At 38.1% G+C, this 21039-nt stretch overlaps 6 protein-coding genes and 1 pseudogene across 8 annotated transcripts; 5 read left to right on the top strand and 2 right to left on the bottom strand.

The window, feature by feature from the left end:
* On the top strand, positions 3843–4250 carry LOC104733314. The gene has a single exon (XM_010452898.1). It carries the CDS (start codon positions 3843–3845, stop codon positions 4248–4250), a length of 408 nt encoding a protein of 135 aa, XP_010451200.1.
* Positions 5000–6889, bottom strand: LOC104730919 (QWRF motif-containing protein 7). Of its 2 annotated transcripts, none has more exons than XM_010450162.2 (5): positions 6140–6889; positions 5817–6053; positions 5642–5731; positions 5433–5543; positions 5000–5292 (listed from the first exon to the last, which is right to left on the bottom strand). In XM_010450162.2, exons 1-5 carry the CDS (start codon positions 6860–6862, stop codon positions 5218–5220), a joined length of 1236 nt encoding a protein of 411 aa, XP_010448464.1. In that variant the 5' UTR covers positions 6863–6889; the 3' UTR covers positions 5000–5217. The 2 variants fall into 2 exon arrangements, with proteins under 2 accessions (XP_010448464.1, XP_010448465.1); XM_010450163.2 differs by having other exon boundaries at positions 5433–5540.
* Positions 7849–8983, top strand: LOC104730918 (23.6 kDa heat shock protein, mitochondrial). Its single transcript, XM_010450161.2, has 2 exons — positions 7849–8167; positions 8401–8983. The coding sequence occupies exons 1-2, from the start codon at positions 7975–7977 to the stop codon at positions 8835–8837; spliced, it is 630 nt and encodes a 209-aa protein (XP_010448463.1). The 5' UTR covers positions 7849–7974; the 3' UTR covers positions 8838–8983.
* On the top strand, positions 9712–11054 carry LOC104730917 (annotated as a pseudogene).
* Positions 12264–14394, top strand: LOC104730916 (putative glycerol-3-phosphate transporter 2). The gene is made up of 3 exons (XM_010450157.1): positions 12264–12515; positions 12647–13610; positions 13695–14394. The coding sequence occupies exons 2-3, from the start codon at positions 12677–12679 to the stop codon at positions 14267–14269; spliced, it is 1509 nt and encodes a 502-aa protein (XP_010448459.1). The 5' UTR covers positions 12264–12515; positions 12647–12676; the 3' UTR covers positions 14270–14394.
* On the bottom strand, positions 14450–14893 carry LOC109128071. Its single transcript, XM_019233795.1, has one exon. The coding sequence runs from the start codon at positions 14760–14762 to the stop codon at positions 14592–14594; it is 171 nt and encodes a 56-aa protein (XP_019089340.1). The 5' UTR covers positions 14763–14893; the 3' UTR covers positions 14450–14591.
* Positions 15345–20724, top strand: LOC104730915 (E3 ubiquitin protein ligase RIN2-like). 2 transcript variants are annotated; one of them, XM_010450155.2, is made up of 13 exons: positions 15345–15494; positions 15994–16307; positions 16590–16667; positions 17008–17094; positions 17188–17309; positions 17973–18069; positions 18167–18272; positions 18393–18550; positions 18673–18810; positions 18885–18952; positions 19035–19253; positions 19540–19909; positions 20203–20724. In XM_010450155.2, the coding sequence occupies exons 2-13, from the start codon at positions 16071–16073 to the stop codon at positions 20257–20259; spliced, it is 1737 nt and encodes a 578-aa protein (XP_010448457.1). In that variant the 5' UTR covers positions 15345–15494; positions 15994–16070; the 3' UTR covers positions 20260–20724. The 2 variants fall into 2 exon arrangements, with proteins under 2 accessions (XP_010448457.1, XP_010448458.1); XM_010450156.2 differs by lacking the exon at positions 15345–15494 and adding an exon at positions 15515–15674 and having other exon boundaries at positions 20203–20538.

The raw sequence follows: 21039 nt of genomic DNA, 5'->3' as shown, positions 1-21039 counted from the left end.
ATAACCAACAAACAAGTAACGCCTGCTTCTTTCTTCAAACTTATCTCCTCCTCTCCTTTGTTTGTGAGCAAATGCAAGACAACCAAAGACCCGCAAATTGTTGTATGGTGGAGGAGTCCCATAAATCAGTTCGTAAGGAGTTTTCCCCTTTAAAACTCGCGACGGTGTTCTGTTTATCAAGTAAGCTGCCGTGAGAATACTTTCTCCCCAGAATTTGATCGGAAGTGAGGACTGAAACAAGAGTGCTCTCGCCACGTTAAGGATATGTCGATGCTTTCACTCCACTCCTCCATTCTGCTGCGGTGTACCAACACAAGACGTCTGGTGTATGATTCTTTTTTCTGAAAATTCTTTTGTGAGACAAGGGAATTCTGTCCCGTTGTCAATTCTAACTATCTTGATGTTTTTGTTGAATTGATTAGATACCATAGTCAAGAAGTTCTTTAGTGTTTGTTTCACTTGTGATTTCTCTCGAAGTAAATACACCCAAACTCCACTTGAGAAGTCATCAACAATTGTCAAGAAGTAAAATGAATTACACAAAGTGGGACTACGATATGGTCCCCATAAGTCGCAGTGAATCATATCAAAAACTTCATAGCTTGTATTATTACTTGAGTGAAAAGTCTCACGGCTATGTTTTGCTTTTACACAAATTTCACAAACTGAAAAATCCCAACTTCAACTACAACCAACAGAAACCAAATCTAAAACACCATTAGATGGATGTCCCAGCCACTAATGCCACATATTATCAGCTCCATCCTTATTCAAATGAAAAGCACTAAAGGTTGGCAAGCGACGAAAAAAGTACAACCCGTCTCTAAGTTCTCCCGCTCCAATCAGCCTCCTTGTTGTACGGTCCTGTAGTACACAACCTTTGTAAGCAATTTTCATCACTTTATCAAGATCCGCAACAAGCTGAGAAACTAAGATCAGATTGCATCTTAAGTCAGGTACAAACAACACATTCTTCAACTCAAACTCATCATCAAAAACCACAATGCCTTTTTCCTTGGACAGAGTTTGGCAACCGTTTGGCAAACCGATTGAACAAGGCAACATATACTTCTGAACAACAATCATTTCACTAAACCCCATCATATGATTCGAGGCTCCTGTATCAAGGACCCAGTCATGAGAGAACGACTTACCGGTGAGACGCGGTTCTGCCACCTGTTTCTCCTTGAGAAGTTTGATAAGGGTTCCCCACTGCTCGTTGCTCAACCCCGTGTACCCGTTTCTCCCAGCTTCGGTACTCACGCCACTTTCACTTTGAACAACTGCAGCGTTTGCGCGTATCATTCCACGCCCCATCCAGCTCCTCCTCGACCGCTACCACGTCCTCCTTGACGAGAATGTTCACCCCACCAAGGCGGATATCCAATGACTTGGAAACATGTCTCTGCCATGTGTCCTGTCTTCTTACACGCAGTGCAAAACAGTCGTGATTTTTCTTCAGGTCCGGCTGTTATGTTTCCACTCCGAGCAGCAAAGGCCACCTGGGACGTTTGTTGTTCTCTCCCACACATGACAGTGTTGATTCGTTCCACAGACTTCACCTTTGAGTAGACTTAATTCATGTTAGGCAAGGGATCCGTACTTATTATTGAAGTGCGAACTCCTCCGTACACCGTGTCGTTCAGACCAAGAAGGAAGTGATGAATCTGGTCATCCTCCTTCTTCTTCTCAATCTCCGTGGTGATATTGCAACTGCATCTTCCACACTTGCACGCCAAAGTCGGTTCATAATTACTCAGGTCTTCCCACAAGACTTGCAGCTTGCCGTAGTAATCGATCACCGTCATGTTTTCTTGACGACAAAAGGCAAGCTCTGCCTTAATCTCCTGAATCCAAGGACCATTCCCTTCAGAGAATCGATCCTTGATTTCCTTCCACAACTCCACAGGATCTTCCTTGTTTCCCAGTGTCTTCCGCACTTTGGGATCCACCATGTTGAGGATCCACAAAGACACCATCGACTTTGCGGAGACCCAATCTTCATACTCTGCTTCCTCCTTGTTTGGCTCTGTCACACTTCCGTCAACAAAACCAAACTTTTTCTTGATTCGCAGTGCTGTTCTCACCGCCTGAGCCCACTCATCAAAGTTGTCACCGTTGAACTGAACCTGGGCGATGATGGCTCCAGGGTTTTCGTTCGCCGCCAGTTGGTAAGCAGCCGCCATCGTCTTTGACGATTCTGTCTTAACGCTCTTTTCAGACATTTTCTTATTTTTTTCAGGCTTTGATACCATGTAAAGCTAGATTCAAACTACTGAATCTCGTGTTATTGATTGTAAAGAGGAGTTACAATATATATACATTCACATAAGATCTTGTTACTAACTAGATAACCACATATCTACAATAATATAACTACTATAAGATAAGTGCAGATCACAAGTATATTCCAATGCGATCCAAACCAAAGATCTCCAAAGATCTCGCTAACATTGAGCATGTGTGTGTGTGGCTGGATTATATATTTTTCGATTTCCATATCTTAATTTGTATAAGTATATTTTAATATGTGAATGAACGATGAACTATTGTACCATGCGGATTAATTATCTCACTTGAACTAATTTTTTCACATTCCTCTCAAGACTTTATAGTTTTGAGTTCTCCTTTACCATTCTCATACTTTAGTATTCGTTTAGTTGCTATCAAATATCAATTACATGACTATTTGAAAAAACAATCAGAGACCCAAATATTTCAGATATTTGTACGGCGACCAATAAATCCAATTTGAAAAAAAAAAATTATATTTTGCATAACAAAAAATAACCATATATATATATATATAATAAAATAAAGTTCCTCCAAATTATGCTTTTAATTTATCTTCTATGTTTTCTACATTCTAAAATAAATAATTCACATGAAGTTATTGTTATGGTTTATTTAGTTTTGAAAGAATTTTAATATGTAATGATATAATTTAATAAAGTGAAGATAGATAATAATGTATTTGAGTACATTCTAAAATAAATAGCTCACATAATGGTATTGTTATGGTTTATTTAGCTTTGAAAGAATTTTAATAGATAATGATAAAATTTAATAAAGAAAGAGATAGATAATAATGTATTTGAGTTTTTAAAATGACACATGTCAAAACTGATTTTAACAATAACATTATGTGAATTCTTTTTTTTAAATGTAGGAAAAATAGGAGTTAATTAATATATAATGATATTATTTAATTAAGTAAACATAGATAACAATGTATTTGAGAATTTTTTTTTTAAATGACTCATGTCACAAAGAGTCAAAAACAAATGGCACATGTGAGTATGGATGAACCTTATTTAATTTATTAAACTCCCTCCCTTTTTAGATGACTTTTAGACTAAGGACATCTTCAACCCCACTCTATTTTAGAGTTAAAATTGCTCTATATATAAAGCAACTCTATTCTCACCTCTATTTTTTTACACTAACTCTTGCTCTATTATAGAGTTACTCTATTTTAAAGGAAAAATAGAGATATACATTGGAGATGGTCTAATGCACACTAATTAAAAAATCATTGAATTTTTGTTTATTCTTAAACAAAAACATAATTTAATATACCAATTCAACCAGTAAGATAAAAACCTGCATAATATAATTAGTTAAAACCAATCCAATTAATTTTGCATAGATTTGTGAAAAAAACATATAATTTAGAAGAAAAGAATATAAATATAAATAATCATATTAGATAATGGATAAGATAAGATCTTTGAAAATCATTGTCATTCATACGTGAGATGTATATATAAAAAGATGGGATGCTAAAACCTAAAGTTCATTTTTTTGTAAAACATTCACAATTGTTATTTATATTATTCATAATGTGTGGCTCATACACATTTAACATACTGTTTAGTGTCATATTCATGGTTATTCTCTTTGGTTGTCTATGTGAGGCGAGAGTGCATGTAAATGTTGATATCATCAATAATATTGATCCAAATGTTCAATTGGGACTACACTGCAAATCAAAGCACAAAGATCTCGGATCACAATCATTAGCCCCTGGTAAACACTGGGGATTTATAGAAGGTATTAATGCTTGGGAAACAACTTTGTTCTTTTGTCACTTTGAGTGGGGAAGTCAATCTAAATGGTTTGATATTCTTGTAACTAAGAGAGATCAATATGTATGTAAACGTCATTCGTGTGTTTGGAGTATAAGACATGATGGTCCATGTAGATTAACAGGTCGAGAAAAATGTTATCATTGGAGGGATAATATTTGAATATTATTGTAACAAGATTTCACAATTATAAGCTAAAGAATAAAAATATATTATTTTCGTTTTTTCGTTTGTTTAGTCCTACATGATATAAAATTTTAAACCTTAAGAGACATGACATAGACTTACACATTAAACGAGAGATGAAAACCGATTAGTTTAAAAACAAGAGTTTCATTTAGACCAAGTTGGTTTAAGAACGGGGTTTTGATGTAGACCTATGTCTCGATTGTGAAAGGTAATTTAGTATGGATCTGATACAGTCCTGCACTTTTTTAGAATAGTATAATAAACACTTAGGAAAATTAAGAGCCAAAACATATTCCAATAATGGTTTATTTGTACAGCGTTAATTGGAGAAGAAAGTAGAAACAAGGGGAATTAGGAGACCATATAAGATACTGAAATACGAAAGTTAATCATATTCATACCAATTACCATCCACTTCTGTATTTTGTTCTATTATTGAGATGTGAAAGAATGATAGATAAAAGAATATATTAAACCCTTTCCCCCTCTATCAGCTTAACACCTATAGTAGCTATAAAATGTCAAAACCATGAACCCTGGAACAACCCTGCTGGGTCAATTTGACCGAGTCCCTAAGACCACTAAAGAGAAAGAACCTCGGAAGCAAACTCACAATTTGAAGATAATTACTTTATTAATAAAATATATATATATAACAAACCAATGAATGAGATGTTTAATATTCACATACGAGATGAGATAAATAACAATCCAATGAAACCAAGAAATTGAGATATGCAGTGTTTCCACCATAACTCTTTCCACCTACAAAGATAACTTATGTTCCCATGAACATTTTAGTTTAAATTCCTACTACATTACGTCCAATTAAAACAACAGCTTAAGATGTGAATCTATGACATTAAACATCACTAGTATGTATTATATAATTAATATTGCGTTACATATCTCAACTCTTGAGTTATTAGAGAAAAAAAAATTATGAACTTTGCAAAGATTTCCTCTGTTCTTCATTCTTCTGGAGAAAATGGACCTTCAAGCTGGTTTCCTTGGCCTGTTAATTAAAACAAACATTTCACCACTTTAGCCTTTAAAGCTTAATTCCAAACAAAGAATCAAACCATTCAAAGTTATAGATTAAACCAGACCGGTCAAATATATATAATGAGAGGAGTATTAGAGATATTGATTTACCGCAAAGATAGGAATGGAGAAAAGGGTCTTCTCTATTTCTTCAAAATATAACAATTCTTGATTGAACATGCCAATCAATTCTGTCAGCTCAAATAGGATTATTTCAACCTGCTGATATTTAATCACCAAGACAAGTTTCCTATTATCATGTATATAAGAATTTTTTATTTTATGAAAAAAGGTCAATAACATAAATAAAGTGGACTTACTCGTGGGAGAAACTTGATGATGACGTCTTCGATCTCGTCCATGACTTCTATAGCTATGACCATTTCTTCATGTATGGACACCACATCTATCTATAACCTCCACATGATTAATCTTTTTCATTAGCAAAAACATTATAAACAAATTTGTTTTCCAAAAGAAAGAATATTATCTAACCGTGGCACCATGTACGAGGGGTAAACGGACAGACAAAGCATGGAGTTTTCGAGTTAGCTTGCTCAACGCTTCCGAGTTTTTTGCGTCTAATTTTGACCACTCATTAAGTAAAGGCATTTGGAGGCTAAGCACTTCACGTAATTTGATTTCTTGACGGAGCCTTTGAACTTCAATCAAATTTTCCACTACGTAGTTCCTCATTTTGTATATCCTTAGCCAAACCCAAAACAACTGATCCTGAAACCATTCATAAAAACAAATATGAATATTGTTATTAGTTACATGCATTCACAAGATATAAATTTATACATATAGTTTTGTACCTCAACGTTGATCTTAAGGTTAGCCATAGTGGCTTCGGTTCTTGCGTTAACAAACCTCCATTGGAGTAATCTGTTTTGGAAAACCCTAAACCGGTGAAACTCCTCCTCTTGAACCGGAGATACTTTTTTCTGCGCCATGAAGTACTTCAAAACTCCGGCCACCGCACCACCGCCACCGCTTCTAATCTTGGCCTTGCTTACCGGTGACTCAGGAGGAGTCATGCACTTTGGAGCCGCCGGAGCTGAGCTGGACAGAGGCGTCTTCAGAGTCGAAACTCTCCCAGGGGACAACGCCCACGCCGAAGCTATGCTCGCTGATCCTGGTTTTACACCTCTCGAAGAAGCGTTGCTATTACGAGGACTGCCACGCTCACGTTGCTCCAAGTACCGAGCAAAAGCCTCTCTGCTTCTACCGCTGTTCATCTCTTGAGATCTTGACGCGCTGTTTCTCGCGGGGGTTATATTATTCTCACCGGGTTTGGAGTTGGATGATCCGGTGGGTCTGGAGGATCTTGTTGTGGAGTGTGATCTGCTTATCATCACTCGTTTACTTGTATTGGAAGGCGAAGAGGAAGAAGAGGAGGACGTAGAAGAGGAGAATGAGGCGTTTAAAGACACTGGGAGGGAGATCGAGGAGGATATACTCCGGCTCCGATCAATATTTGGCGACGGAGGCCGGATTCTGCGACTAGTGGTGGTGGTTGACATTTTCGTATTTGACATTTGATAGTTAACTTTATCACGCTCTGGTTTTTTTTTTTTGTATAATTATGCATGATATATAAATTAGTTAGGGCTCATTATCTGTTTGATAACGCTTGGGGACTTGTAGGAGTTGACAGCACGTAGAGGCAGGTAAGAACACTTCTGCATGTATTAGTGTGTGTCTACATTGTTAAATAACTATAATAAATTCGAGTGTATTTACGAAAGGCCGGGAGTATAATATATGTAAGGTCAAAAGCATACGAAGGTCAAGCTTTAGCTATTGACACGTCTTTTGTTTATCTTCCAAATTAAACAACATGACGATTTATAAACTTTAAAAAGGTTCCAATTCAAAACGGCCTCATGTATCTAGTCTACGTTGAATATATAAAACCTTAAGATAGCGTCAAATCTTTAATCTTGAACCAGAAAAAAAAAATGTCAAATTCTTTAACCTCTCAGTACCAATATATGTTAATTTGCATTCTCCAATATCCAATTAATTTGTTTGTTTTTATTTAAGAATGTTAGTCTGAACCGTATCTTCCCACGTTCGGTGGTTGGTGGCCGCTTGCTGATCGTCCTCGTACTAACTCTCGTTGTTATTGATGAAATCACCAATGATAATAATTGTAACATTTTTTTTTTTTTTTTTTGGTTTTATGGTTTATATATAAAGTCTGTCGAATCCAGCTTCCAATCTCACTTAGCACCATCTCAAACTATATAATCCATATTTATGTTATTGTCTTGGTTACCGAAACATATAAACACAACTGATAAGCTTTGGCTGACACAAAGCAAGATGTACTATTCTCTCATATGCATGGTTATCTGACCAGGTAATAACATGGGCCAAATTTGATGGGCCGTTAAGTGGACAACATACTTCAAAATTTATGTTCACTTAGCTTGGGAGCCAAGGACCTCTAGAACCATCCGGAGAAATATCCATCTCTCCAGAACATTCACTCACCTGATAATATCCCACCCTTCTACTCTTTACTCGTGTACCCATATATATAAACCTCCCCTGTCTCCATTTTCGCCGCACACAGTACTCAGATAAACACAACACTCTTCAGTTAAACTTTCTCAAAAAAGCTTTTCCTATTTCTACAACAGACATGGCGTCTTCTCTCGCTCTTAAGAGACTTCTATCTTTCTCCATCGTTCCGCGTTCCCGTAGCGTTCTTCGTCCAGCTGTTTCCTCTCGCCTCTTCAACACCAACGCCGTAAGAAGCTACGACGAAGACGGCGATGGTCTAGACCGGCGCTCTGATCGCTCTGTTTCTCGCCGCCGTGGCGATTTCTTCTCAGGTAGTCCTCTCCACAGCTCAATCGTTTCAATTTTCATCCAGATCTGTGCCTCTCTGTTCACGGTGCTAACAATGTAACGAAATCAGATATTTTAGCTGCAAATTTGATGAACATGACTTTTTATAGTAGATTGTGATTTTGAGTATGTGCCAAGCAAGTAGTGACGTAATTAGGGGTTAGGTAATGTTGTATAGCGCTATTGACATGGTTGATCTTTGATTTTTTTTGTGTAGATGTGTTTGATCCGTTTTCGCCGACGAGAAGCGTTAGCCAGGTGCTGAATCTGATGGACCAGTTTATGGAGAATCCTCTGTTATCAGCAACACGAGGCATGGGAGCTTCAGGAGCTCGTCGTGGTTGGGATATAAAAGAAAAAGATGATGCTCTGTACCTAAGGATCGACATGCCTGGACTGAGCAGAGAGGATGTGAAGCTAGCTCTGGAGCAGGACACTCTGGTGATTCGCGGAGAAGGGAAGTACGAAGAAGATGGTGGTGACGGTGAAGGAGAGAGCGGGAGCCGGAAGTTCACGAGCAGGATTGGATTGCCGGAGAAGATTTACAAGATCGATGAGATCAAGGCGGAGATGAAGAACGGAGTTTTGAAAGTTGTGGTTCCGAAGATGAAAGAAGCAGAGCGTAACGATGTCCGTCAGATCGAGATTAACTAGAAAAACGTCGTCGTTTTGTTTAGTGTTGTTTTGTTTTGTTTTGTTGATATGCCTTTCTTTGAATAAAGTGTGTGTGTGTGTAAACGGTCGATGTTGAAGACTTGACTGAAGGATTCCTCTTTGAAACTCTTGTTTTTTTGTCAATATTTGCTGCTTAAACACAAATTAATAAGTTTCCAAATCAAGTATATCGTGCTAGGTACCTTTATGGACCTATGGTTGATTAATATAGAGATCATTAGTATATTCGACTTTTCAATAAGACCCGAAGACGAGTTCTGAGGTCGAGGGTATTCGACGGACGGGTCAATTAAAAACTCGCAAAGTACCGAAGCCTCAAGCCCGTTAGAGTAAAATGGAGTGGGAATAGCGCGTGTTGGGAAGCCCAACTTCGTATGAACCGATCGACAAAAAAAAAGTAGGGCAAAAAAATTACAAAACCCGACAAAGTTAACCTAAAATCGCAAAACCTAAGAGCAAAGCAAAAGCTAATCGACGGCGACGAGAAACAAAAAAAAAAAAAAAAAAAAANGGAAAACAGCTGCCTGTCATGCCAATTCATATTGGGGATCTCGTAAAACGTTTTCGTGAAGGAGAAGGTCAAAGAGCTGAGGAGTGGCATTATTATGCATTCCATTCTAAAAGAAGTACCAGTTGTCTGTAATTAAAAAAAACAGAGTAATGTGGCTGGTACGTCTGCAAAAGAGCCCTGAACAATAATAACAAGGGAATGCACAAATATCTGCGGTTGAGAAGTCAAGTGATATCGCTGATAAAAATCAGGAGATTCAACAGAAGATTGTTCATATCATCAAACTGTGAAGATCATTCATGTCTGTTGAATCTAAGTTCTATGGTAGTGTATCATGAAAAGTCAAAAAAAAAAAAAAAAAAAAAAAAAAGACTTCGTCGCCGCTCTCAGATCTCCATGGCACCGAAGAAAGCGGAACTCATCGACAACCTTCCTGTGGTCTCTTCGAGTGAAGAGGAAGAATCTGGTTCATCTGGAGATGAATCTGATTCCTCTGCTGAAGTTTCGAGGAAAGACGTGTCCTCCTCTAAGAAGCCTGAATCTGATTCCGAAGGTGAATCTGAGTCCGAGTCCGATTCCGAACCAGAGCCTGCTAAGAAGCCTCCTGTTGTAGCCGCCAAAGCTAAGTCAGATGCTTCTGGATCCGCTGCGGCTTTACCGGAAAGTTCAAAATCCAAGCGTCCTTTGAAAGAAGCTGAGCCTGAAGCTAACAAGAAGCTGAAGATATCAGAGACAGAGCATCATGTGGTGAAGACGGTGAAATCAAATGATAATGAATCTAGTAAGAAGATTTCTAAAGAAGATGCAAAGAAGATGTTTCAGAGGTTGTTCAGTGAGACTGATGAGGTTGCTTTGCTTCAAGGTGTTCTTGATTTCACTTCTACCAAAGGTGATCCTTATGAAGACAGTGATGCTTTTTGTAGTTATGTGAAGAAGTTAATTGATTTTGATGCTACCAAAAGTCAGATTGTGACTAAACTCCAGAGGTTGAAGAAGAAGTTTGGTAATACTGTGAAGAATGCTGCTAAAAAGGGAAAGAGTGAANAAGTTTGTTAAGGATATTGAGAGAAAAGCTTTTGATTTGGCTAGAAAGATTTGGGGAAGCAATGGTGTTATGACTTCTAAATCAAGGAAGAAGATTGGTGGAACAACCCCTGTTGCTGCTACTAAAGATATGAAGTTGGTAGCTCACTCTACTCCTAAGAAGCCACAAGAAGGGAACAGACCGGAGAAAACAGAGGGGAAGGGTGGTCTCTCTATTGGTAGAGAGATTGCATTGTTCTTCAATGCTGAGAATTCGGGTTCTTGTTGTTTGGATGAGTCTACAATCACTGCGGTTTGGAAAAAGGTTGCTGATGGAGCGAAGAAGACACAAGTGGAGGAGAAATGGAAGAAGCTCAAGGCTAAGCAGGTGGAGCTTTGTTTGCAGAGAACTGAGCTTGTTAACGAAACTGCAAAGATGATATTCAAAGCCTACGAATCCTGATCGGTTTGTCTTTTTTTTTTTTTTTTACTCTCTTTAGTATGCATCTTTTGAGTCTTTTTCCTATTGTGCATTTTAGCTTGTGGAACTAATCCTATGTAACTCGTTCTCGTATTTTTTTCTTTTTGCCCCCTATGTTGAATGCTTGGTTTGGGTATAAGACCCCTTTCTTTATTAATACCTCTTGTTCGGTTTCTATGAACTCAGCCAGAAAATGGATTAGCCTTATTAGTTCTTTTATGACATTTATGTTACGAGCTGTGAAACGAATTGTCAATGCGTATCATATGCATCCCTTGTGAAGTTCAGCTGGTGCCTCCCGAGGACTGCACAGTTAAGCAAACTCTACTTCACATGGTCTTGCAGTTTGCATATCGATAAGAGACTAGAAAGATACCTGCACCGAGATAATGTTCCTGCAGATTCATGTCGATCTGACTTCAATGAAAATACTATCATCCTATCTTTGACATCGTCGTGCATCACTAAGAATCATAGGCTTTTATCAAATTTATCGAGTTTCTATCTCTCTCACTGTCTCTGATAGATGACAGCGTTTTTGTCGCCTTCTTTTCCAACCTATTCCACATGGAAAAACAACATACTGAATAGTACAATACTTCTCCTTATCTAGAGTATATGCTACAAAAAGAGCAGAGAGATGTCTCAATCAAAGATTAAAACAATAAGGTTAGCTATCACGAAACATGATATCCCTTGAGCATCTCTCAAACAAGCAGAGAAGAGGTCTCTAAGTCATTAAGGTTTCCCAATTATTTTCACAAGAAAACTTCAAAAAGCCTTCTGATCTTACCGATTCCACACTATGTGGGACAAGGAGAATAACATTAAGAGAACCACACAAGTTTGACAATATAAATTTAACTGTTTAACATCTGTACCATCTACGATGTAGCATTGTCACGCATATTGTACTCTTGATTAAGAGGGATAGAACCAAGTCAGTTTTCTATAACCTTGCTCTATCACAAGAGTAACATTCTCTAGATGTTGTTTTCGACAAACGTTTGTTGTTATGGGTTTATTTTGGCAAATATCTCTAAAATTGTAGTCATTTTGTATAATTACTGTTTTCTAAACAAAAAAAAAACATTTTCTTATGCTTCTATATTTATATATTTGTTGACATCTTCCAATGAACTAAGAAAAAAATGAATTTGGACACCAAAATGAAGTACCATTCCAAAGAAGAATGTTACTCAATAGTTGTGTAGATAAACTAAACAATTAACGAGTTGAATCTTAGGGGGCTTACGTGCGGGCACAAACGAATAGATCGGACACCGACTTGCTACTTCACATAAACTATTATTAAATAGTTCATCATCTGTGTTGAAGGATTCGATTCATATGACATCGTCTTCTTTAGTTTGGTTTGTTTCAAGTTTGCGTAGTTTGATTATAAAACACATATGATAAAATTTAATCTAGAAATTTGGAGGCCAGTGAAGCAAAGGGCTTGGTCAATATAAAATACAGCAAAGGGGCAAAATAAGTTATTCAAAATGAGCCAGTTTCACTTTCTTTAAGTAGTGAGTTTTTTTCCCTCCCAGCTTCTCACACATTCGAGTTGCAGACCAAGAGCGAGAGAGAGATAATTTTCTCCTCTCTTCAAACTCCAAAAGGTGATCCAAAACTCCAGGTTCATTCTACATTCTCTTTAATTTTCTGTATAATTTTGTTCTGCTTGTTTTACAAGATGTTAAGAATTCTTGTTTTACAAGTAATAACAGATGAAGAGACAGTGACCTCACCATCTTTATCTGATTTCAGGTTTTGGCGTTGTGAAGAGTTGTTAAAGAGATGGCGTCATGGACTTCATCCCAGTTCCTGTATGAAGAAACCAAGCCATGGGGTATTCAGTTCTTGGAAAGGTTTAAGCGGTCAGGAAGACTCTCCTTCAAGCAATACCAAGCCCTAGTCTTTATCTTGACCTTTGTCGCCTATATCGCCTTCCATGCTGCCCGAAAGCCTAATAGCATTGTCAAAGGAACACTTTCCGCATCAACAATCAAAGGCGGTTGGGCACCCTTTGATGGACCTGATGGAACAGCCTTGCTTGGTCAGATTGACTTGGCTTTCCTCTCTATCTATGCGGTTGGGATGTTTGTGGCAGGTCACTTGGGAGATCGTTTGGATCTCAGGACGTTTCTGACTATCGGTATGATAGGGACTGGCCTATTCACAGCTCTCTTTGGGGTTGCGTTTTGGGCTGATTTCCACAGCTTCTACTATTTCTTGGCGATTCAGGTTATGGCAGGATGGTTTCAGTCGATAGGCTGGCCTTGTGTTGTGGCCGTGCTTGGAAACTGGTTCGACAAGAAAAGAAGAGGAATGATTATGGGTGTTTGGAGTGCTCACACTTCTCTTGGTAACATCACAGGGTCTCTGATCGCATCCGGTCTGCTTAGATATGGTTGGGGTTGGTCATTTCTTGGCCCATCTTTGCTCATGACTTTTCTTGGAATCGTTGTTTACCTTTTCTTGCCTGTGAACCCTCCAACCGTTGAGGCTGAGAGAGATGGAACTGAGATTGACTCCACCATGAGGCTCGGTGACACCATTACAGAGAGCTTCTTGGAATCTAGAATGAGTACTGGATTCGATAGAAAAGCAATCGGGTTCATGGCCGCTTGGAGAATCCCCGGTGTTGCTCCTTTCGCCTTCTGCCTCTTCTTCACTAAGTTGGTCTCATACACTTTCCTCTACTGGCTTCCTTTCTATGTCAGCCACAACAGTATGTTTTCTCATCATCTCTCATTCTTTCAACCTCTAAAGTTGTAGCCTTTGATATAGGTATTGACTGAATTATGTAATGCAGTGATCGGAGGAGAGTACCTGTCTGAGGAGACATCTGGAAACTTGTCGACACTCTTCGATGTTGGAGGTGTTGTTGGAGGAGTCTTAGCCGGATACATCTCTGATCAACTGGACGGAAGAGCCATCACAGCAGCAGGATCCATCTACTTGGCAATCCCAGCTCTGTTCCTCTACAGAGTCTTTGGACACATCTCAATGACCATCAATGTCATCCTCATGTTCACATCAGGAGTCTTCGTCAATGGACCATTCGCTCTCATCACAACAGCTGTCTCAGCTGATCTCGGAACACACAAATCTCTCAAAGGCAATGCAAGAGCTTTGGCTACAGTCACAGCTATTATAGACGGCACAGGATCCGTAGGTGCTGCGATTGGACCGGTACTCACTGGCTACATCTCTGCTATTAGCTGGGACGCAGTGTTTTACATGTTGATGACTGCAGCTTTCATCTCTGGATTGCTTCTCACTAAACTAATCATAGCAGAAGTCAAAGCTATATTGTTTGGATCAGAAGATGAAGTAGCTTCATCATCATCACCAGCAACCAGAGCTCCCATTGATGTCCTCCTTTAAGTTTTCCTAACAATTTCACAAGAGAGAGACTTTTTTTTTATCTTTTAAAGTTCGTTCCTTTTTTTTTTTACTTTCCCAGCTCTGTTCTGTTAACATGATCATGTCTTCTTAATTTCTAAAGTTTGAATGATAATAAAATTGACCTAATTTTGATTGTAGAAAGCGATAAAAACATGAATCTGAGTAAAAAGAATCTTCCTTTGATTGTTAAACTTGTATGAATATACAATCCCACACACACAACCCTCACCAATCAAAAAGTATAAAGCAGAAACAAAATAAAAAAAAAGTAACAAAAGAACGGTGAATTCACCGGAGAAGATCAAACGTCGTCTCTGTTTTTGGGCTTGCGATATTTTTCTTCAAGTTGTTTGGCCATTGAAACGGCGCAGTGTCCAAGCGTCTTGATGTTAGGAACGTTGTAGTTCTGAGCGATGTAGATCCCGCACACTGTTCCTGAGAGGAAAGAGAAGCTGCTTCTTATTATTCCCATCTTCTTCTTCTTCTTCTTCTCAAACTCCGGTGCGAACGTAGATCGGAATTTTTATTTTATTTTAGGGTTTTATGAATTGGAGTGATTTATTTGTATCGGACATGAAAAAGCGAAGAAGAAGATCTTGAGAGTTCTCCAAAATGGAAGATCCAGTAATGGGCTTATAAGGCCCAATTATAGTTAAAAAATTTTACATGGGCTCGCTTTGATCCATATGAAATCTAATTTTTGTTGTTATTGGGAAAATTGTGCACCGAAAACTATATACAGTTCGGAAGAAAGCTCTAAATGACAAAAGGTGTTTTTGCTTGATTGGGTCATATTCAAATCTGTCGGCGTGTCGATATCTGCTAATACTATCAAATTATCTTTTACTTTTAGATGCATTAACCATCATTAATGTTCACAAAAACCATAGAAGTGGAGCATTTGGTTTCACCCAAAACCATATTATAAGATGATTGATATTAATATAACTATTTGCTTTACTTTGAAAAATAAACTCAGGAAAAAAGAAACATGTGTTGACCGTATCAGTTTTAATTTTATAATAAAAAGTTTGTAAATAAAAATACATTCTTTGGAAGAAGAAGAAGAAGAAGAAGATATAGAATTTTGTTGCTCCTTCTTTTTACTTTTCGATTCTCTCGATCGAGAGAGAGAGACAGGGAGGCACGGTAACACAGGTGCTTTTTAAGATAATCTTCCAACCGACAGCTTCGTGTGTTTCAGGTTTTTTCTTTTCTTCTTTCTTTTGTGATTTCGATCGATTTGTACAACTCTGATCTCTCTCTCTCTCTCTCTCTCTCTCTCTCTCTCTCTCTTTTCTTGTTTTGCTGCTGCTATCTGCATTTTTATTCGTTGTTGAATCTTCCATACCAGCTCCCTTTCTTCAATTTTGGATATTTATATGTAATGGTTTCAAACCTGTGACATCTCTGGGATCATATCTTTTAGTTTTTCCCCGGTCAATTGTACAAATCCAATCTAAAAAAGAATCCTTTTTGTTGTTGTTGTTGTTGTTGTTGTTTGCTTCTCTGGAGCTCAATTCTCTGTCGATTCTGCGAAAAATCTTCTCTTTTTCTTGTTTTCTGATTGCAAATTGGTCTAATTTCCCTGTAAAAATCGTATCTTTTTTTTACATGAAATCTTCCGTGTGATCACTCTGCTTTGTGGTTGTTTTGTCTCTTCCAAGTCTTACTACTGATGATGAGAGATTATGTTGCTGCAGATGGCATTAATGCTTATATGACTAAATGAGATTCAGGGGATTAAGTTTAAGTGGGAAGGCTGTTATTATAGTTCCTAATGGGGATAAGGTACTTGCCGGTCTCGGTAGCATCTACAGCTTTGAGCTTTGTCGGCCTTCAAGTCTGGACAGAGTTGTCTCTCGATAGACTTAGATCAGATGGGCTCATAGCCAACAACATCTCTTTAGGAGACTCCGAGCATGCCCTTGACCTGCTTCTTGGCTCTTATTTCACTATTGCCCTGCTCGCAAATTTTGTGCTCAATGTGTATATTCTTCTGCTACTTTCTCTCAAGGTAAGACTTAAAAGTGTAACATTTTACTTCTGGTACTTTCTCTTCATTTACAGTTCTTATTTTGGTTACTATCCAAACCATAATTATTAGTTTTTACCTCGAGTAAAGTGATGTGCATAAGAAGCAGAATTGCATTTCCGGCTAGTTTAATGTCTTGCATAAAAGAAAACTCAAGAACTTCGTACTGTTTGTTACCATAGTATACTGGTTGTTTAAGATGTTTCTGGAAATATCTTCTGACCATTTTCTGTACTTCTAATGTCTTTTAAACATCTTCTGCAGACTCTATTTTTTGGAGATTTATATGACGTTGAAACTAAAAAGTTGGTGGAGCGACTTGCCAATTATATCATTTACAAGGTAGCTGTTTTTTGAGTTAAACTAGACTGTGACATACAATAGCCTACAGTCGTTGTTTTTTATGAGATATTCTTGGTAGTTTTCATTACTTAATATCGTAACTGCAGTCGGGAAACAGTTAAAATATATAATGGCAGAGGAATTGAATAGAAAAGAAACTAGTTTTTGAGGCTCGAGAGAGGTCTTTACTTAGACAGATGATTCTCCCACATTATCCCTTCATTTCCTCTTGCACTTTGCATCTTTGTGTATTATTTCCTTCATTTGAGTTATTTGCAGATATTTGTATGTATTGTCGGTGTTAATAGTTTATTCTCCCTTTTAATCCTCCTCTCCTTAGGGTACGTTTCTACCACTGGTGATTCCCCCGACAATATTTCAGGGTGTACTGTGGACAGTTTGGTTGACTGTTCTATGTACTTTAAAGGTATGCAACACTGGGCGTTCTTGATTTACGAGAAACCAAATTTTAAATTATCTTTTCTAGACACCCTAATGTGTATCTTGGAATGTCATGTAGATGTTTCAAGCTTTGGCTAGAGACCGGCTTGAACGATTGAATGCATCTCCTTCTTCTACACCTTGGACATACTTTCGTGTGTACTCAGTGCTGTTCGTGGTCCTCTCTGTTGATATGTTGTGGTATTTCCTAAACCTTGTGGTATACTGTCAAATATTTAATTGCTGCAGTCTCTATAGGTTTATGGGGCCTTAAACTATAGAAGTTTGTTTCCACTCAAGGTTCTCTCTGGACTCTATATGTACTTCTTAAACAAAACTTAGGTAATGTGTGTATTATCAAGGAGGTACAAAGAATTAACCTACATGGCTGACGCTCTTACTGCTCTTAATTTCTAGTGAAAATTGGTGCTCCTGGAAGTTGATCTTGATCCTATATACATCTTGATTTTCTTCATAAACACTCCTTGTTATGTTAGAGGATCAGAGTAGAATTTTCTCTAGATTTACCTTATTCCCTCAAGAACAATTTTATAAAGTTCTTTAACAACATAGAGAGAGTGCATAGCTTGCTTTATGTTTATGCTATAGCGTGAGAGATGATATCCTGAAATTCATGTATGCATGACCTCTGCTTCAAGGCGAAAGTAAAGCAAAAACTTCTTCTGAGTGAAAATGTGGATGCCATAGAGCGAGGAAGATATTGTGTCTGAGTTCTTTATGTTTTGTGGACTCCAGTCCAGTTAGGATCTCGTTTGATAATGTTTTCTGTTTTTGTAACCTGTTTCAATCATGTCTGGGTGATATGTTGAGTAAAAGAATTACTTTTCTCCTCCAATCTTGCAGGATAAAACTTTCCCTTATGACATACAATACAATTGGTTCCTCCGTGTATCTGCTGTTACTTTTTGAGCCATGCAGTATAGCTTTTGAGACCTTGCAGGTACTTAATTGATATTAGTTGTTATCTTAGTCCAACTTGTTTTCTTTCTTATTAGCCATGGTCAACAAACTATAGAGTTGATCGGAATTTTTCGCAGGCGCTTTTAATTCATGGGTTTCAGCTCCTAGATATGTGGATTAACCACTTAGCAGTCAAGAACTCCGACTGCCAAAGATCTAAGTTTCTCGATTCCATGACAGCAGGTTGTTCCTTTTCTGGTGTTATACTTATGTTTTTCTATTAGAGCCCGGGAATGCATTCCTGTGGACATTTTTGGTCTACTAGAACTCCACATCTCAAGGTAAACTCTTATCTTTGGATAGGCTCACTGTTGGAATGGAAGGGCCTCCTCAACCGTAACCTTGGTTTCTTCCTGGACATGGCTACTTTGGTAATGGCACTAGGTCATTATTTGCACATTTGGTGGCTGCATGGCATTGCCTTTCATCTGGTGGACGCAGTTTTGTTTCTCAACATACGTGTATGTTATATTTAATTGGCTTTCTTTAAAACAGTGTCGCTCTCCCAGTTACTTGACAGCTGATACTAGTCACAGCATTCAATTGTTGAATTATTTACCTGGTTTTCTGTTTGGTTTGGCAGGCATTGTTAAGTGCAATTTTGAAACGAATAAAAGGATACATTAAACTAAGAATAGCTCTGGGTGCTCTCCATGCAGCCCTCCCTGATGCAACTTCTGAAGAGTTAAGGGCATATGATGATGAATGTGCCATATGTCGGGTATGCATCTGCTATAGAGTCATTTTCATATAATTTTTCTATCTCAAACTCTTAAAATACATTATGAATGGCAGGAACCTATGGCTAAGGCCAAAAGGCTACACTGCAACCACCTTTTCCATCTTGGATGCCTGCGATCCTGGTGCGCTTAGCTAAATAATACCGACAGCCTCATGTCTTTATGACTGAAACTAGTGATCCTAAAGATGTTTTGATGCTGGCAGGTTGGATCAAGGTCTAAATGAGGTTTATTCTTGTCCTACATGTCGTAAGCCTCTTTTTGTTGGTCGAACTGAAAGTGAGGTGAACCCTCGCACAGAGGAAGTCTCAAGCGATGAACAGTTAGCCCGTCAGCTTGAAAGACAAAACAATCCCGTACATGCACTAGCCACTGGATTATTTCCTACCCAGATGCCAAATACTGTCGAAAATGATACTACGAGGTTCAGTTCATTCTTCATTCTTGCTTTTCTTATCAACAACACCAAAGTAACAATTTGTTTAGAACTTAATGATTCGTTTCCTGTGGCTCCCTTGATCTTGGTGCTGTTATACTAAATTTGCATTGCCTTAAATTAAACCTTATTTAAAATTATTTTGGATCGCCAACAATATTTGGTTTGTGAGTTATGACGACCACTATGTGTGCATATTCCTTGAATTTGTTTTTAAAGAGTTCCATTTCAAACTGGATTATACAAGTTCTCACCCTTTTCTTTCACAAAATAGGAATTTAGGATTGGATCCAAACTGGCTGCAGACATGGTCAGGTCAGGGTTCTGATGTGGCTGGTCCCTCTACCGCTTCCAGGTCAGTTGGACTAGGGCGGGTTCAGATGATGATGAGGCATCTTGCATCTGTTGGCGAAAGCTATGCTCAAACTGCACTTGATGATGCTGCTTGGAGTCTATGGCCTATGAACCCTTCACAACCATCCACTTCTTCTACAACCGTACCTCCTGGTACTGGTGGAAGGACAGGTGGTCTGCATCTAAGAACTGTATCAAGCACGACAAATGAAAGCTTGGCAAATATACTAGCTATGGCTGAGACAGTGAGGGAAGTCATGCCACACATGCCCGATGAAATTATTTTCCAGGTAAGTTTTAACTGCATATTGGATATGTATAGCTTTGACGGGAAGTGCATATTTGGCTGAGTTGGTGGGTCATTTTATATTGTCTTCTGCATTGAATGGAAGGAAAGATTCTCATACCTGAAAGGCTGAAACCGAATTTTATCACTTTATTTATGTGGTCAATTTGCTTGAACCCATTGTCCGGTACTTGGTTCTCATGTTTGCACTAAACTGGTCCTTTAAGTGAATATTTCAGTACTAATAAGATTCACGCGACTTGATACTTGAACCTGTTGCGTTTCATTTTCTTGCAGGACCTGCAGAGAACAAACTCTGTTGCTGTCACAGTGAACAATCTTCTCCAGATGTGACGATAGTTTGTGTAAAATATACTTAAGCATTTGCAGCACTTCCATTTCAACCATAGGTATAGATTAATGATGAGGGACAACATCCTTGTCCTTAAGTCTTAGACACCACCCAACATTCCAAGCTTCACCTGCTGTAAATACAAGGCAATGTGCATCACTCTTTTGCTATAGAGAAGAAGAGGCTCTAGTCTTTAGCTTATTGCTCTCTTGCGAAAAATAAGTTCGGATATTTACATAAGGTGATTACGCCCTGGGGGTCTGGTGATATCTTGTCGCAGTCTGGCCTCGGCTCCAATCTAGAGGGAGAGTAACCACTCTTTGTAGCTGCTGCTACCTCTACTGTAGAAGAATGTATAATTTACAATAAATGAAGTAAATTAAAGAATCTACTGTTATTGATCCAATAGTCTGTAATATAGCATATCATCAAATCTTTTTCTTCTGAAAAACTTATAAGTACATCCTCCTATACGGGCTTTGATAACTTAAAATCTGCAGATTTTGAGGAACAGATCAAGAAACAAATTAAATATAAAGTTATAGTTAGCATACAATTACCGAAGAAACCAATACAGATATATGTCATAACCACTTCGATTAGACTGCTTTTGTATATAAGAAGAGGAATATAAAAGTATCATGTTGGTACTTTTAACGCAACTTCAAGTAAAAAAAAAAAAAGATTGTTTCTTTAAGAAGGAAGCAACTTTTCATAACGTCCATGCCGTGTGTAAAATTGCAAATTGGCAAAAGAGAAACCAGTTCATCTTATTTTAATAT

Source organism: Camelina sativa, chromosome 12, assembly GCF_000633955.1.
Source record: "Camelina sativa cultivar DH55 chromosome 12, Cs, whole genome shotgun sequence".
In the NCBI taxonomy this organism is placed as follows: Eukaryota; Viridiplantae; Streptophyta; class Magnoliopsida; order Brassicales; family Brassicaceae; genus Camelina; species Camelina sativa.
The sequence above is the reverse complement of the archived record's forward strand: the minus strand, read 5'-3'. Positions and strand labels throughout refer to the sequence as shown.